Raw genomic sequence first — 17,780 nt, 5'->3', positions numbered from 1 at the left:
GAGGAGGGCGTTGGCCCCTCTGCCCAAACCATGCCCGGGGGGTCGCCTCCTCCACCTCCACCTCCACCTCTAGCTCAAAGGCTTCTCACCTCCTGAAGACCGCTCTGGCACCAGCCTGCCCCTTTGGCCCCTGCTCTAAAGGACTAGGCTGCAGGACTTGGCAGGGCCATCCCAGGGGTGGGATGGGCCCTGAAGCAGGGCTTCCAGGCTCCAGTGTGACCAGGACCTGCAAGTGGAGAGGACCTGGGAGCAAGTGGAGAGCAGGTGCCAAGGAGCCGCAGAGCCTGGATCTGGGTCAGCCGGGCTCCAGGCCACCTCTGGACAGTGCGGGTGGCAGGCTAAGCCTGGCCAGCTCTATGAATGAGGACAGTGATGCCCAGGGGCAGTGACCTCTTTCTCCCCTTCCCCATCTCGGCACCCTCTGGTCTGGGTGACCCCCTGCAGGGTCGCTGCTCACCCCCCTAGAACCCAGAGAGTTTCCCCGGGGTAGGGGTCCAAGCCCCAGATGGTGCACTGAAGCTACCAGGCTAGGCCCAAGACTGCCTGCACCACCCCGACCCCAGGAGCACTGAGGGTCCTGCCCCAAGACTCAGGCTTCTGCCTGGGCCTCCAGGGGGATGCGCGGATGGGTTCAAAGTTCACAGAGCTGCTGGGCTCATCTGGATGCAGAGGCCAGGGAACCAGCCCCCCACTGCTGCCAGGACCCTGCTGCACCCCACCCCCACCTCTCCCCGCCTTCCCTGCCACTTGCAGGCTGCCCTCCTTCTGCTGCACGTACCCACAAGGAGCTATTTAAAGCCGGCCTTTGTGACGGCCTTGGGTACCCACGCAGCGAGGCTCACCCGGGCAGAAACCTCCTCCTGATTCCACAACCAGCAATCACTCCCTCCAGCCTGCAGGCTGCTATTTCTGCCCACATATTTACAGGGCCAGGAAGAAGGGACGGGAAGGGCTGATGCTTTCTAAACCCAAGTTCTATTCTGGTGGTGATGACATGAGCAGATGGAAGGCCAGGGGCGGATCAAGGTCTGCAGCTGAGCGGAGCCGGCTTGGGAAGGGGATGTCAGCACCTGGGGCGGGTTCCATGGGCAGGGAGGGGGCCTGAGCTCTGCGTGTGCCTCATTCCAGCAGGGACAGTCTTGGGGGGCTGGTGACTTCCTCGTCCGTGGTCCCTGGTGGAGGCTGGACTGTGTGTTGCCAACGTAGACTCTTAAATGCTTCCCTGAGAGCTGGGACAGCTCTTCCCCCAGGCCAGAGGGCAGGAGGCGCAGGGGACAGCGCCTGTGGCAGGGGCAGGATGAGCACTGACCCTCCCCTCCGAGTGAGGTGGACGGCATGCACACCGAGTGGAACCCACACCTGGGGACATCGTGGGGGTTCCCTCAAAAGCAGAGCCTGAGACAAGGATTGGGTGCAGGGAGTTTATTTAGGGGGGGTATTAGTTTCCTGGGGTGGCCAGGAAATGAAGTACCACATGCTGGTCTTGAAACAACAGAAATCTATTCACTCCCAATCTGGAGGCCAGAGGTCCAAGATCCAGGAATGGGCAGGGCTGGTTCCTTCTGGCAGCTCCGAGGGAGGATTAGCCCAAGGCCTCTCCCTCAGCTCCTGGTGCTGCTGGTGACCCCTGGCATTCCTTGGCTTGTAGACACAACACCCTAATCCCTGCCTCTGCAGTCGCATGTGGTTTTTCTCTGTGTATCCTCTCCTCTTCCTCTCATCTTCTTTTTTTTTTTAAAGATTTTATTTATTTTATTTTTCCCCCCAAAGCCCCAGTGGATAGTTGTATGTCGTAGCTGCACATCCTTCTAGTTGCTGTATGCGGGACTCGGCCTCAGGGTGAACGGAGAAGTGGTGCCTCGATGCGCACCTGGGATCCGAACCCGGGCCACCAGCATCGCAGCGCGCGCACTTAACCACCAAGCCACAGGGCCGGCCCGCCTCTCATCTTCTTATCAAGGCACCTGCCATCAGATTTAGGAACTTCTAATCCAGTGTGATGTCATCTTAACTAATTACAGTTACAAAAATTACAATTACAGTTGCAAAGACCCAATTCCAAACAGGATCACATTTTGAGGTTCTGAGTGGACGTACATTTTGGGGGACACTGTTCCACCCAGTCCAGGGGGTGATGTGCAAGAAGCAGGAGCATGGGGTAGGGAGAAAAGAGGAGAGAGGGAAAGCCGACAGGGTGCTTTACTGGTCTGGGGCAACCAGACCACCACCCACTGCCTCCCACCACCTGCCACCACCCACTGCCATCTACCACCACCCGCCGCCACCCACCACCACCTGCTGCCACCCACTGCCACCTACCACCACCCACCGCCATCTACCACCACCCACCACCACCCACCACCATCCACCACCGCCCACTGCCACCCAGTTCCATCTGCTGCCAGCCACCATCATCCACTGCCACCCCCCGCCCTCTACTGCCACCCACTGCCATCTACCACCACCCACCACCACCCAGTTCCATCTGCTGCCAGCCACTATCATCCACTGCCACCCACTACTATCTACTGCCACCCACTGCCATCTACCACCACCCACCACCACCTGCCACCACCCATTGCCATCTGCTGCCAGCCACCATCATCCACTGCCACCCACTGCCACCTACTGCCATCCACCATCACCCACTGCCACCCACTGGCATCTACTACCACCCACCACCACCCACCACTGCCTACCCGGTGTGTTCAGGCCACACAGGTGAATTGAATGGGAACACGATGGGGCCACCACTCCTGCATTCCTTATGTCCCTGAGGGTGGCATTAATGTCTGTGATTCCATCTGGAATGAGGCACATGTCTGTATTACTCTCTGCCTGGGGAGGAGAGCAGTTTCTGATTGCCACAGTGGCTCTTTCTCCAAGGGTCAGGGAAACTATGAGGAGATTCTGGCGGTTGCCAAGTGAATCCATTCACGGTGAACGTGGGGACCAAGGAATGACTGCAAGATGAGTCCAGAAACCCACTGAATCGACCATGAGATGGATGTGGGCCAGGACTCCGTTTGTCGCTTGGCATCTGTAAGCCACCATGCTAGCTGGGGCCAGTTTCGACATTTTAGGTCCCTTGGTATCATTGTCAACTCAGACCTTGCATCCAAAAGCCCTTCAAAATTAAGTGTGTCCCTGTTCCAGAGCAGAGTCACTCTGGTGAACGGCAGTGGGGAAGGTCTGGGGGATATGTACCGTACGTGTGTATGTGGCATTGTAGGGCCTTCCTGCAAGGAGACCGAGGGGGTCTGGACTGGAGAACTGGCTCATATCTGGAAACCAGACCAGGAATCACAATTTCTACCATGGCTGTTGACATCAGCCTTTGCCCCCCAGCACCTGATGGTTCCTGGTCGGGCAAGCCAAGCAACGCCCTGCCTGCTCCTCCTCCACACCCCCAGGGGGTGCTATGACCTGTGAGCCAGAGCTGTGGATTCCCACAGTCAGGGCACCTCCGGACCCTCTTCCTGTTACCACAACTGCACCGGCCTTGCCTCTGATGGTTACCTGCAGTCACACCTCCCTATTTCAGAACCCACGGTGGCATTTCCTCCCGTCAACACTGGCCTTACAGGTCAGGCATCGCTGGGCTTCGCAGCAACGCTGGTCCCCTCTCACCAGCTCCTTCCTTGTTGCTTTACTGAAAGGCATCTTCCAGGCTCTCCTGGGGACCCAGACAGCTGGTGATTTCCATGGACTCATTCCGATAGGCACACCCTGCTGAGCCTAGGACCCCTTCCTCATACTCTCCCAAAGATGTTCCAGTGTCCCCATCTGGTGTCTATTGGCCACCATCGTGTCCCAACTTCAGAGAGCCACTCCAAGTGCATTAGGGCTGATTCCACCCTGCTAGGGCATTAACTCCTCGTCATAGGTGAGTGCTCCTGTATCAACAAACTCTCCCCCGTCTGGCCTTATATTCCACCCCCCCATCCAACATCCTCCAGACCCACTCCCACACGTGACCCCAGGGTCCCGCCAGCACAGACTAGCCAGGAGCTGCAGTTCCCTCCAGTAGCAGTGACTCTACACCCCTGCTGAGGTGCAGCTGAGGCTTGGTCCCTGTGGTGGGTCTGCATGCGATGAGGAAGGCAGGGGCAGGTTCCGAAGAGGACAGTGGAATGGTGGAATTCTGTCTCCAAAGATATGTTACGTCCTCATCCCTGGGACCTGTGAATGCGATATTATTTGGAAATCGGGTCTTCGAAGATGTAATTAAGATGTAGGTTAAGACGAAGTCATACTGGATTAGGGAAGGCCCTAAATTCACACTGGAGTCTTTACATAAAAGACATACAGAGAGACACGGGGGAGAAGGCCATGTGGAGACAGAGGCAGAGACTGGAGTGACGTGTCTACAAGCTAAGGAACACCAAGGGCTCCGGCCACACCAGAGGCTGAGAGAGACCTGGAGCAGGCTCCCCTCGGAGCCTCCAGAAGGAACCAACCTGCCAACATCTCGCTCTCAGACTTCTGGCCTCCAGAACCATGACAGGACAGCCACCTGGTTTGTAGGCCTTTGTTACGGCAACCACAGGAAACTAATACAACAAGCATCATTTTGCGAGGTGTCCACCTCAGATGAGGTCTTTCCAGGGACTCCTGACAAAGGAAGCCTGCCCTTCTTGAACAATTGGGATATGATACGGTGAATTCACTCATAAAGACCCCGAACCAGGCCCCAGGTCCTGCGCCTTCCATCAGGGCCCTGATCTTAGCACAGGAGACCTGGCGAGGCCATGTGCTCAGTCATCTCTGGGGTCTGTGGCCCTTATGATTAGATCTTGGGCCTGATTTTCAGCACTATCTGCCCTCAGGCTGCAGGAGACAAAGTTCTCGGCCTGGGGAACTTTCCGGCTTCCATAGCGTGCCCCGAGGCCCAGTTGGCTCCAGACTCAGCGACAGTGAGGGCTCCGCAGGCCGGTCATCACCACCCTGTGATCCACCAGCGGGGCCCTCGTCATCGTCATACTAGCGAGTGACCACACTCCACAGTCACTTCCAGACCCCAAAGGCAGAGTCTGCGACAAGGACTTGGGTGCATGTGGTTAACTTGGGAACTGGTCCCAAGGTAGGAGTGAGCCAGCGGGGAGAGAAACTGGTGAAGTCTGTATCCCTGAGCTGCTTCCTCTGGGGACAGGCCCTGGGGACTCTCTGAGGAACCAGACAGAATGCCCTTCGAACTGCCCTTCTGAGGGTGGATTAGCCAACCCCGCCCCACTGGCTGAGGGTTGCCCCCGGGGGTGTTAATTCCCCTCCTGTGCAGGCTGCCCCTGCCCTAGGCTGAGCATGTTAGAGACAGTCCTGGGGCAGAACAGCAATAGAAACAGAGGAGCGTTTGGGACAGAGTACTGCCAGGGTGCTTGGGGACTGTCCACCCCGCTGCTCTGACCCAAGACGCGAGCCGAGGGACATGGCACAGGGCACCAGAAGCATCTACGACCAAGAGGTTCGGGGTTTCCAGTATCATCGAGGTGACCCTTTGGAGGGAAATGAATGTGCTTTTCTCGTTTTCCCTTTCCGAGCGTGACTTCTTGGCTGAGCAGTCCTGGAACACGGTGGCTAGGAGTGCAGGTGGGCTCTGGAGCTAGATGCCCGCCCAGCTCTGCCACGTCCCGTCGCATCACCTTACTCAGCCTCCCTGCGCCTTGACATCCTCATCTGTAAATCGGGGTCGTGATGGCACAGTGCTCAACTCACTGGTGTCATAATTAATGAAAACCACTTAGAACAGTCCTGGAACCTGGTACACTCAACAAGGGCTATTTACTTTTATTGGCTGGCCAAGACACCCACCTGCCTGCGTCAGGGGGCGAATAGCCTTGTTAGAGAAGAAATGCAAAAAGAAGAGCAGACTTAGTATTTGGGTTTAGACGTTAGAAATAGGATTTGCAGCAAGACACTAGCCTGGCAAGCCAGACCATGTCTGAACATTCCCCAAACTCTTCTACCTCCCATTCAACACAGCCAGGGCAAGTCTAGGGGACAGACTTACTCCTCGGTGGGGGGTAGTGCAGGCCCTGGGTTTGCTGCCCCAGGGAGAAGGAGGATTGATCTTTGAGAAAAGGAAAGCCCACCTCTCCCAGCCCAGGGGCAGCGGGAAGGAGAAGGCAGACAGGCGGAGGAGGAGGCGCAGAGAGAGCCGCGGAGGAAGGGAGCTCCTCCAGGCCCACAGGAGCTGACTGTGCGCATCTCTTCCCAACTCCAAGTTCAGGGACTTCCTGCTGTGGAATTCAGCCAACACGACAATGGGGCCTGTGGTTTCCAGACAGCTGGTTTACCAGAAAGGCCGTGGTGGGTGCCATGCAAGAAGGGACATAGGTCAAGGGCGCACCTGCTCTCATTCTAGACTCCACACGGTTAGGAGGGTGGAGCGGTGGGGCTGGACAGTGGTGTCAGACCGTAGGGCAAGACAGTGGGGTCAGACTTGGGGGGTTGTCCAGCCAGCCTCTGGAGTGCCTGCCTCAGGTCCACTGAGGCCGGGTGAGATGACCCCAGGAGGGAGGCTGGGGCTCCACCTGGACCAAGTAGCCGATGGACAATCAGGCAGAGGACTTGGAAGGGTCACCTACCAGGACAGCCAGGGGAAGCCACCCCTTCTGACCATTAGGAAGCAGCGTCCCAATTTCCCACTGGGAGACAGTCCTCCACGGGTCTCTGTTTCTGCACATGTCGTGAGTGAGATGCTAACCACCTTTGTCTGGGCTGTCTCTTCAAGGAGGTTTGTTGAGCCAACAGCTTGGCATTCTCTCCCTCAGGAGCAGAGGGCAGGTTTGTTTTCTGCCCATTATGAATATTTGGGTTCCCTGAGCTCAGGGTTCTTCTCCTGTAATGCAACCCACTGCGTGTGCAGCACCCACCTGGGCCATCTCCCTCACGATGGTTCCTCCCAGGGGGCCTGCGTGCACAGCACCTGGACGGGGTGGCCATGGGCTGTATGTCCTTGGCCTGGGGTGCCCCGCAGCCCCTGTTTCCCTGGGTATCAATGACTCCACACCCCCAGGCACAGCCCTTGAGCAGTTACAGGCCTGGAACGGTCCCAGGAGCCATCAGGCGGGCTGGGCGGCTTCACCTGCAGGCTGGTCCCCTCAGGTCGACCTTGAAGGCACAGCTCTTGGGCTCCCCTGAGACGCCGTGGTGAGGAGGCGGACAGGTGCGCTGAGGCTCCTGCCCTGGGGACCTGCTTGGACCCCTGGAAGTTGCCGTAGCGCCTCCCCCAGGCAGGAGGTGTAGAGGTTGAATGAGGTCCTGTCCCGAAAGCGATTTGTCAACTCCAGCCGCCCTGCTCACGGGTCTGCTCCTCAGGGTCGGCGAGGGCCAAGTGCAGCCTCTGGGTGCTGCTGGCTGTCCCTCGGGGGTGGCAGCCGGGGCACTGCACACAGGAGGCTCTTCTCCCGGGGTGACAAGGTCCTAGGGGATCTTGTCCCTGCATGGGGCAGGTGAGGCGGTTTCCTAAGAGACGCCTGGACACAGCTGGGCGGCAGGGCCTCCGGGCCTAGAGCCCCGGATGGGCAGGGCCCTGCTGATCCATCTGCTGTTTGCTGGGCCACTTGGCAGGGGTCCCACCTCCTTCTGTCCTGGCAGAGCTGCTCCTGCTTGGCCTGAGTGAGCTTGAGCAGGAGTGTGCGCATGTGCACACACGTGCGTGTGTGCGTGTGCAACGTTAGATCTCAAAGGTCATGCAGGGCTTGTGGTGGACTTTGCCTCTGTTCTGCGGCCGGCCACAGTCACCTCCTACCTTCGACCCTGCAACTAACATGGTGGACACCTGGTGCGCACAGCCGTTTGCACTTCCCAGAAGTGAAACAATTAGACCGAATGACATCCACGTCTTTAAGGCTCCGGATGCGCTGCCTTCTAGAAGGCAGTCCCAGCTGCACCTCCCCTGCTGGGCGGCGTGAGGGCCTTCTCCCACACCCTCCCAGGACCGTGGTTCAGGACGATGGCTGGGATCCTCCTTGCCCAGAGGCCTGGAGACCTGACCCTGGAGCAGTCTATAAGCAATACCAGGCTTTGGGCCACCCCGCCTGGGAGCCACCATCTTAGTCTTTGAGTAAAAGGTAAAGGAAACAAGGGTGGGTGGGCTCAGCGAGGTGGTGGCCCCGTGGCTTCCCTGACACGTGTGCACGGCTGTGGCAGGCCCCACCCTGCTGAGCGCAGCTCCCCACGTGAGGACTGACGAGGGGCTCGGCGGAGCAGTTGGAGACCTGTCCTGGCTCTGCCACTGCGTCTCCCTGTAATGCTTCGAGTTAACAGTGAATCTGTCTCTTTTCATGGGGCTAAAATAGCGCTGGCACACAGCCCCCATGCAGCCGCTATGGCATTGCCATGGTGACTGTGGTTTGGGGTGCTGCCTCCTCAGACGCATGTCAAGCTCGCTTTGGGTTTTAAATATAATCCCAGGCAGCAGAGGGGATGGGAAAGTGAGACAGACTCCTTTTCCCAGCAGCCTTGTCCATCTTGCAGCATAGGATGGGAAGTGCCTCGCCCTCGGAGGCACTCTGGCTTGTCTTTGACTCTGAGGGGAGGGGCTCCCTTCTGTGGGCACGTCCAGCCCAAAGAGAGAGACACGCAGTGTGTCCGCGCTGGCCTGGACAGGCCGGCCATGATGTTGCAGCCTAACCCTGCGTTTTGCCAGCCCTGTGTCCCTGGAAAAAGTACTGGGCCATCCTGACCCTCGGTGTCCTCATCCAGAGAACGGGGCCGTGACACCCACGTCCTAGGGAGGTGCTGAGGGTCTCAGAGGTGACATCCAGGGGAGGCACAATTGTGCCCGGTGCAAAGCGTGGACCCGGGGGTTGCCTGTGCCTCATGGTTCTCACTTGCACAACGGGGCAGTGGCATCTGTGGCCTCTGCTGTGAGACTCCGCAGGAGAGTGGAGAGCACCTGGCACACCTCTGTCCAGCCCTCCCCAGCCCCTCTGTCCCCCAGTCCAGCCTCCCCTCCCCTCTCCAGCCCCTGGACACAGTAACCCCACTCCTCCTTGCTGTCCGGCCTCTGCCGGATGAGGCCTCTCCCAGCCCCTCCTCTGGGGCACGCACACAGAACACACAGGGACACAAACACCCACACACAGCACACAGGGACACACGGAGAACTCCACACACACACACGCACATGCAGACTGTACCCACTGGGGTCCAATCAGCAGACACAGGCCTCACAGTGACTTTAAGCAGGGACTGTTTTATATGAAGGATGGTTCAGCTGTGAACAGAGCGACCACAAGGCAGAAGACACAACGGTGCCCTGGGGCTGAGGGAGCCACCCACCGGGGGATAAACTTGGAGGGGCCCCTCCCAGGCTGGACTTGGGCCCCGAGTTCTGACTGTGTGGCTGGGCAGAGCACGCCCAGATGTCCTCAGCCCACGCCCCCCACCACCAGGCAAGCAGAGCCCCTTCCTCCCGCCGTGTCCCTCCCGCGCCCTCTGCTGGGAGCGCGCAGCGCTGCGCTGACCGGGAAGGAGAGATGCTGGGGCTGCCAGCCTCCGGTGGGCGGGGTGGGGGTGGGGGATGCTGCTCCACACCTGCAATGCACAGTGCTCGGGCCCACTGCACCACGACGCAGGAACCGGCCCGAACGTCGCAGTGCTGAGGGGAGAAACCCTCACCCTCGCCTCGAAGGAAAGCCGTCTAGAAGCACAGGTGGTAAGTGGTGAACTTGGAGCTGACAGGCGATCCACTGGTAACTGGCACGTGGACACACACTGATGCACACAGACACACGTACAGACACACATACAGAGACACGTGGATGCACACCCGGGTTCGGAGGCCCACAGGGATGCAGACATCACTCTCCCTCTCCCTCTCCCTCTGGGCAGGACCTTGCACACCGGGATGGGACAACTTTTCCTGAAAGCTTCGGAGGCCAGGTCACTGGCTTGCCCACCCTCCTTAATGTGGCCCACGAGGCCCCTTGGGATCTGCTCCGGCAGCTTCTGCAGCCTGGCCTGTTCCACACCTCCAGACCACTCTGCCCCCTGGGGCCACAGGGCCTTTGCACAGGCCAGCCATCTGCCTCCCCTGCTCTCCCTCTTCACTCCACAAATCCTCAGATCCCATAGCCAGCCTCTCTTCTGGGGGCCTGGTCAGACCCTGCTCTCTCCGACAAAGCTACCACGTCTGTGTGACCCAAAGGGGGTGGCCTGTCCCCCCACGAGTGTGCAGGATCTGTGATGAAGCAGCGACATCTGGCTACTCACCACTGAATCCCAGCATGATGCCTGGCACCCAGCTGGCCCTTGGTCAACATCTGCTGAATGAACGAATGAGTGAGTGAAATGAATGTTGTCACTTGAACCTGTTTCTCCAAATCCCGTGACGGTGACAAAGAAAGGAAACACCTCCTGCCCCGCCCCTCCACAGCGCCTGTCAGCAAGTGTCCAGGCTCTTCCTGTACAGCTGCCATCCTTGCCGGGCCCCTCCCGGGCCAGTGTCACACCTGGCAGGATGACCAGTGTCCCCGACCCCACGGGCTCCCTGAAATGCCAGCTCCCGACAGCCTCCTCTCTGCGCTGTCCCCAGTGCTGAGCTGGCACAGATGAGTCTGTGAGCTCTGAAGAGGACGGTGGCCCCCTGGGTGGGGGAGGGACAGCCGGCCCCCGAGGGAGGCTTCTGCTTCTGTCTGATGAGTCTCTCTGAGCGTAAACTCTGCCTGGCTTTCATCTTTCACCTAAAGGATCTTGGAAGTATCGCCACAAAAGAACTTTTATCCAAGAAAATCAGGGGGTGAGCCAGGTGCTGCCTGGAGGGCGAGGGTCCTTGGCCCAAAGCCAGGCAGCCCACCTCTGCCCTCTGCCGGCTGGCCACCCTCCTCCCCCGACCAGCCCCACACCCGGGGGCCACCCTGCACCTCCGTCTGCCCTCGGGTCCCAGGTGACAAGAGAGGGACAAGAAGGCTTCGACATGCATGTCCCCCACCCGACTGGATTTGTCAGGCGTTGGGGGCACAGGTCAGGAGGGCTCCTCTCTCTACACTGTTCCCTGTTGTAAAGTTTTACAACAAGCCCATGTCACTTTTATAACCAGTTAAAACAACAACACACCGTTGTATTTTTTCACTACAGAAAGAAGAGGTGTTGGTGATTATGAGTGTATGAGGTCTTGGCGAACATTTGGGAAGACAGAACCTGCAGAGAGGTGAAAAAGACCCGCCCTCAGGTCTGGCCCCTGGCCCGCGCCTGGGTCCAAGGGTCACCTCCAGGTCCTCCCATCGGCCATTACGCCTCTGCACACTGCAGACAGGGAGAGGCAGCAATCCTGCCCTGTGACCCCAGGACAGGACCCAAGGTCCTAGGGGCCCACGTGGTCCCAGCCCTTCTAAGAGGTCTCTACCTGTTCATTCACTCCTCGTGTGCCACACGCCTGCAGACGCAGAGGGGACACAGCAGTGGCCCAGGCTGATGGGGTCCCAACTCCAGCCATGTCCAGAGGGGGAAGTGGTCGGCGAATTTGGGAATAAACACCCTGCTCTGGTTGCCAGGGTGCAGGGCACGCAGTGGACACAGCAACGCCGGGCCAGGCGTGCTGCCTGTCCCTCAGGACCGCGCCCTCTGCCCTCTGCTCCGCGGGGGTGGCTCAGCACTGGTGGCGGCCAGGAACTCCCCCTCCCCCCACAGTGATCCACCCCTGCCCTCCGGAGGCAGGCGCTGGCCTGGGCTGCCAGCAGGATGGGGGCTGTTGTTTTGCAGAGCTTGTTGAGAATACAAAAGGGGGGCTCCACCCTGTGGGGGAGGCCTCAGGAAGCTTTCTGGGCAATGCAGGCGACCCATATGCCCTCACCCTGGCCTGGGACTGGATGTGGTCCAAGACTGGGGTGTGAACCCCCTCTCCGGAAATAGGCCCCTCCCCCTCCCCCAGGCTGAGGGGCCTGGCACAGGGGGAGCTGTGTCCCACACACTCACCTGCCTTCGGGGTTTCTGCTCACGTGGCTCAGGGTTTCCTGCCCTTCCCCATGAGCACCGGGCTGCTCCCCTCCCATGGCAAACCCTCGGTCCCCTTCCCTTCATGCCCAAATGACAGCCACGGAGCTCTGTGTGCCCATGCTGGGGGCATGGAGTCGTCACCCTGCGAGGTGGGGGTCGGGGAGCAGACCGCTAATATAGGCTTGAGGGATGTTAAGTAGAGATTCAAAGGAAGTGTGGGTCTGGGGAAGGTGCTCCTAGGAGAGGGAACAGCGTGTGCAAAGGCCCTGAAGCAAGGAGAGCCAGGTGGCTAGAGTGGAGTGAGCCAGGATGAGGATGGTGGGAGATGAGGGCAGAAAAGCTTGGGGTCCCAGATCCTGTAGGGCCTGTGGGCTTTTCCTGAGAATGATAGGAATCATCGGGGGTTTTGAAAACCAGACAGATGGACATGGACTGACATGTTCTAAGAAAATTGGAGGCTGCTGCAAAAATCCCAGCACAGAGGAGAGGGTGTGGCTGGAACCAGGTGGTAGCAATGGAGGTGGTGGGATGTGGTTGGAATCCGGAAATATGTTGAAGGTGGAGCCGCCAGGATTTGCAGGTGGAGAGGTGTGGGGTGTAAGAGGGAGAGGAGGCAAAGGTGACTCCGAGGTTTCAAGCTGAGCCCCTGGGAAGGGCAGGTCTGCACCGACTGGATGGAGAAGAGCACAGCTGAGGGGGGTTGTTAGCATGACAGTTTGAGTGTGTGGTGGGGGAAGCAGGCTCCCAAGTTCGGGGAGCCATCTGAGCTTGGGATGGTGTTTGGAGCCCTAAGAGGAAATGAGAAGCTCAAGGTCCTGAGACTCGCTAAAGACTGAGGGGGGTGGCGGGATGGGACACAGAGGACCAGATGGGGGGGGCCGCATTAAAGGCTGGGAGACCAGGAGGAGGCCATAGAGGGAGCTGGAGGAGGAGAAGGGAGAGAGCAGCATCCTAAGGTGAGAGTTTCCAGGGGACACACTGACAAGGGTCAATTAGGACAAAGCCTGAGAATTGGCCATTATACTTAAAACACAGGAGCTGGCGGTGAAAGTGGGGGGAGGAGGGGTTAAGCGGCAGGAGAGAGAAAGTGGAGCTAAGGGCTTCGGACAGCTCCTGGCAGGAGTTTCATTGTAGAGGAGCAGAGGAATGGGCGGGTGGATGGAGGGGTGGATGGTGCAGAGGTTTTTTTTCCTCCCCAAAGCCCCGGTACATAGTTGTATATTCTAGTTGGAGGTCCTTCTACTTCTGTCTGAGCCACCACCACAGCTTGGCTACTGACAGACGAGCGTGTGGTTCCACGCCCAGGAAGCCAAACCTGGGCAGAACTTTAACCCTAGGCCATCAGGGCTGGCTCCAGAGGTTCCTTTATGGGGGAGAGTGCACAGCACTTTAAGTAGGTGAGAGGTGGGCTGTCGACAGGTTTCTCTGGGTCCATCTCTAGGAAGAATATGGTTCTATGAGCAGAGGGACTATGTCCATTTGGTTCCCCAGGGTCATTCCAGTGCCTGGCACCAAGGACGCACCAGGAAGCATCTGTGGAATGAACGAGTGTGTGAATGGGGGGAGTGAGTGGTGAAGGCTTGGCTGGGACTGGAGTCTGGGTCAGAGGTTGCCAACCGGGTGGGGTGGGGAACGGGAGGGAGGCAGCAGGGGAGAGGCTGACAGGAAGACTTTGTCTGGCAGGGGTGGCAGGGATGAGGGGCTGCAGACCTCTGAGTCTGCCGTGCCCAACTAGTGCCCAGCTGAGGTCCTGCAAACAGCAGATTTGGGTCCCTGTGGACGCAACCGGTAAGGAATGGGTTCCTGAGGGAAGCTCGAGCCCACATTTAAGGAGAACGGGCCCAGGACGCAGGCACCTGAGCAGGTGGTGTGGGGTGTGGATGGTGTCAAAGGTGACTGTCCAGATCAAATGCCACGGAGTTAGTAAGACCCAGAGAGGCTGTGGATTCAGAAATGAAAGTCATGGGCGGCCTGGGCAAATGCAGTCTTCTTGTCCTGGGCAGAGGAGTGTACTGGAGCAGAGGGAGCCGGCTAGCGAGTGTAGACGAGCCTTTCCTGCAATGGGATCTTGGATTCCGCACGGGAACGAGGGCGGGTGGGTCGGGGGAACCAGCTGAGCCCGGACCTCCCCGGCCGTGACGCTGGCCGGCTTCTCTGCTCCTCGCAGCCTCCGTCTCCGCATCTGGAAGCTGGCCGGACGCTGGGTACGCGGTCCAAGCGTCCTTTGCAGTCGGGGGTCTGAGCTGCTGGCTGCACGCGTGCTCTCAGGAGGCGGAGCTCCCTCTGGCCGCGCCCCCCGCCCTCACGTCACCGGCGACCCCTCCCCGCTGTCCCCTAGATCAGCGGCTCTCAGACTCGCCCTCGCCCCAGAGTTACCCGGGCTTGTTCGCAGACTGCTGGAGTTTTGATTCAGCGAGTCAGACTGGGGCCGAGAGCTGGCATTCCCAACAAGTTCCCGGGGTGCGGCAGCGCAGGGGCCCTCCCCAGGAACCGCAGCCCCGCAGCCCACCTCACGGAGGGGCCAGCGCGCAGGGCGGGCGGGGGGCGCCGGACGGTCCCGGTGTCCCCGGGCCGCACGCACCGGCTTCGGTTGCCGGGCAGAGCTGGGCCGCGCGAGCTCCCATTGGCCGCAGGTGGGCCGCGCCCCGCCCGACAGGTAGTCCGCCCAGCGCCACGCCATTGGGCCTCGGACGCGGGGTCCCCCGGGGATTGGCCCAGGTGGCGGCCCCGCCTCACCCTCATTGGCCGCAGGTGCCACCGCCCCCGCCCCAGGACCGCCCGCCCCGCCGATTGGCCGCCGGCTGTGCCTCGGGTCGGCCATGTTCGGACACCCCCGCCCCCAGTGGGGCCTGGTGCCGGGACTCCGTGCGCGTCCCCCGCGCGCGCCCTCGCCGGCCGCGCCCCCGCCCCGCCCCGCCCCGCCCGCCGCCCAAGTTCCGCGGAGTTGGCCGGAGCGGCGCCCCTCGGTCCCTGCGCCGTGCGCTCCCTTCCGCGTTCCGCCGCCGGCCCCACCTGGCGCCCCGGCCCGGCCTCTGGGGGCCCCGCGCCATGGCCCGAGCGCCCGGGGCGCAGCGCTGACGGCGGCCGGCGGAGCGCGCCATGCCCAGCAGGACGGGCCCCAAGATGGACGGGAGCGGCGGCCGCGTCCGCCTGAAGGCGCACTACAACGGGTGAGCGCGCAGCGCCGGACGGCGGGGCCCTGCCGGGGCCGGGGGCGTGTGTACTGAGGCCGGCGGGGCCGGGGGCAGAGCGGGACGCGGGGAGCAGCTCCGGACCGCGCCGACCGTCGGGGACCGTGTCACCGCAGCTGCGGGAGGGAGGGGACAGCGAGGCCCCTCTGGGCCCAGGGGCGACCCGGGAGGTCCTGACGCACCAGCGCCGAGAGGCAGCTCCAGGCGAGGCGGGAGCTGCGGGTGCTGCGGGCGCCCTTGAACGTCACCCGCGGAAAACCTCATGGGCAGGGCAGGGTCAGCCAGGTCCCCGGCGCCCAAGGCTCAGGGTCGCCGGGCCCTTCCTGGAGCGCAGCGGGCGCAGGTGGCCACGCGGGTTTTCCCCCGCCGTGGCGAGGTGGCGCTCGGACTTGCCCCGACGTCGCCGCGCGCCCCATAGCCCTGGGGACAATGTTGACATTTTCCCTGGAAAGTTGGCCAGGATGTTTAAGGCCACAAACCTGTAAGGACTAAAGTTTTTATCAAATTGTGAAAACTGCTGGCAGACTTTTAAAAATCGGAGTTTCTAAACTTTTCCCCAATTTACCCGGCCAGAGGTCTCAGTTTAAGAAAAGTTTAATGACCGAGGTGAAGGCCAGGTGCGGTGAGCTGCCCGTGGTCGCGCGAATGGAGGGCGCCTGGAAAGGCTCCCGCGCGGTTCCGTTGGGGGCCGGACCTTTCGGACTCGGTCCTGCGTACGCGCACGGCGCCCTGGACTCGACCTGTCTTGCTGTGAAATGGGGCGAGCGGGCGCCTCACAAGGGTCAATGGCCGGGAGCGTCTGGCCCGGCCCCGGGAGCGCTGGACGCTTGGCCGCCACCGAACAGCACTAGTGCGAGTTTAGGGGGCTGCGCCCGGAAGCCAAGATCCCGCTGCCCACCTTGAGCAGTGCAGACGGCGCTGGAGGGAGAACCAGGCGCCTTTGCTGCTGCTTCTTTCCACCGGTGTTCGTCTCCAGTCGGTCGCCACTGCTGGGGCGGCGGGAGGGGAGCGGAACGCCAGCCCTGCGGGTGAACTTGGCGGTCTCGGTTCTAGCGGCATTCCATGGGGTCTTGTCAGAGCCCGGCGCGTCCTCCGACCTGAGGAGGAGGGGCTTCGGGCTTTTGACCTCGGGAGCGCGCCTGGTTTGGGGTCTCAGGTCAGGCCTCTTCCGTCTCCTCTGCCGTCCTCAGCCGGGTCACCTGGGTGCACAGTGGGGGAGGGGAGTTGGTGGCAGAACCGGAGGGAAGAAAGATTTCTGGGGGACAGACCGGCCAGCCCACCTGAAGAGGCGGGGAGTCCTATCTTCGGGCCGGGAAGGGTGGGCTGCCCACTAAACCTGGTGAGATGTCAGCTCGGTCCTGGTTCTGGGACTCGTCCAGGGGCCAGAGCATCTTGGCTTGTGCAGGGGTGAACTCTGGAAGGCGTCACTATATCAGAGACACTGTCCTCTTTCTTGCCGGGAACCTGGAATTGAGCAACATGCCACTGTAAAAATCAGAGTTGATCCTTAATGAGAGGAAGTCCACACCCGGAGCCACCCGGGTGGGTGGGGACTGGACCCCCCAGCCTTTCCCCAGGGCGAGTTCAAGTAGGCACCTCCAGGCACTGAGCAAGGGGATGGAGGTGACCGAGGGGGTCACAGGCAAAGTTCACTGGAGCCCGGGGGAGTTCTGGGCTGAGCCACCCGCCCACCCACCCACCCCTCCCCTGGCTTTGGCCCTTGGAGAGCGCTCTGGTTACCAGGGGTAATGTGACCTGTTGAGTCTGGTTTCCCCATGCTGATGAGGCCACGCCCCCACACTCTTTCCTCTTCCTTGCATTCCCATCTCTACTCCGTCCTCCCCCGCCCCTCCCCCTCCCCTTCCACTTCTCCCCCTCCCCTTCCCTCCTCCCTCCTCCCCTCCTCCCTCTCTCCCCACCTCTTCCCCTCCTCTCTTTGCTTCATTTCCCTCCCCTTCTCTCTCTTTCCCCACTCCTCTTCAGCCCCTCTCCTCCTTCTCCTCTCCCTCCCACACCCTTCCTCCTTTCTGCCCCAGGCTGAGCTGAAGGTTCCTTCCCATTCCCATCTCCTCACTCCCTCCGGTGCCTGCTTTTCCTAAAGTGCTCTGCCCCGGTGCCCCTCCCCGAGGACTGGAAACCCCGCTGTCTGAGCTGGGAGACCTAGTTCTCAGAGCACAGCAGTGACCCTGGGCCTGAAAGACGCCCACCAAGATCGGGGCTCATTTATCCAGACCCCGCGGTCCACGTGACATTCTGTCTGCTGCTGCCGCGGGAGGGAGGGCATTTTTGGGCAGCACGGCCAGGAGCTGAGGGTCAGACACATTGAAAACTCTTCTTAAAACTGGAAGGGTCTTCAGCCGCCCGCACAGTGATAGCTTCTCCTCGCCACCCTTGCCCGTCCCCTGAGGCGCTCTGAAGGCTTGAGACCAGGGTCTCCCTGCCCCCAGCAGGGTGTGCCATCCCCGAGTCTGGGTGGGGTCCCGGACACCTGCGTTCTCAGGGGACTCCAGCTGATGTGCTGGGTTTGCAGACCTTCTCTGCCCGCTTGTCTAAGATCACAGAAACAGCTGTGCTGGACCCTCCCTCTCTCCAGCTCAAGCTTGTGTTCCAGAACTTCTGTTCCAGAACCTGCTATGTGCAAAGCCCAGG

At 60.7% G+C, this 17,780-nt stretch overlaps 1 protein-coding gene and 1 long non-coding RNA gene across 3 annotated transcripts in view; one reads left to right on the top strand and one right to left on the bottom strand.

The window, feature by feature from the left end:
• The first annotated feature begins 14,889 nt into the window (after positions 1 to 14,889).
• The window catches only part of PRKCZ (protein kinase C zeta), a 117,681-nt gene continuing 114,790 nt past the window's right edge, over positions 14,890 to 17,780 (top strand). The window contains exon 1 of one of the 2 annotated variants that reach the window (XM_087446978.1): positions 14,890 to 15,110. In XM_087446978.1, the coding sequence (XP_087303104.1) occupies positions 15,040 to 15,110 (71 nt within the window). In that variant the 5' untranslated portion in view covers positions 14,890 to 15,039. The remainder of the gene's footprint in view (positions 15,111 to 17,780) is intronic. The other variant, XM_004425501.3, reaches the window with a different exon arrangement.
• LOC147914159 (uncharacterized) lies at positions 15,710 to 16,788 on the bottom strand. The gene is made up of 2 exons (XR_015555722.1): positions 16,412 to 16,788; positions 15,710 to 16,330 (listed from the first exon to the last, which is right to left on the bottom strand). It is a non-coding gene; the product is annotated as an uncharacterized LOC147914159 (long non-coding RNA).

The sequence above is a fragment of the Ceratotherium simum genome, chromosome 22, assembly GCF_057802395.1.
Source record: "Ceratotherium simum simum isolate JZ-2026a chromosome 22, ASM5780239v1, whole genome shotgun sequence".
Taxonomy (NCBI): domain Eukaryota; kingdom Metazoa; phylum Chordata; class Mammalia; order Perissodactyla; family Rhinocerotidae; genus Ceratotherium; species Ceratotherium simum.
The sequence above is the reverse complement of the archived record's forward strand: the minus strand, read 5'-3'. Positions and strand labels throughout refer to the sequence as shown.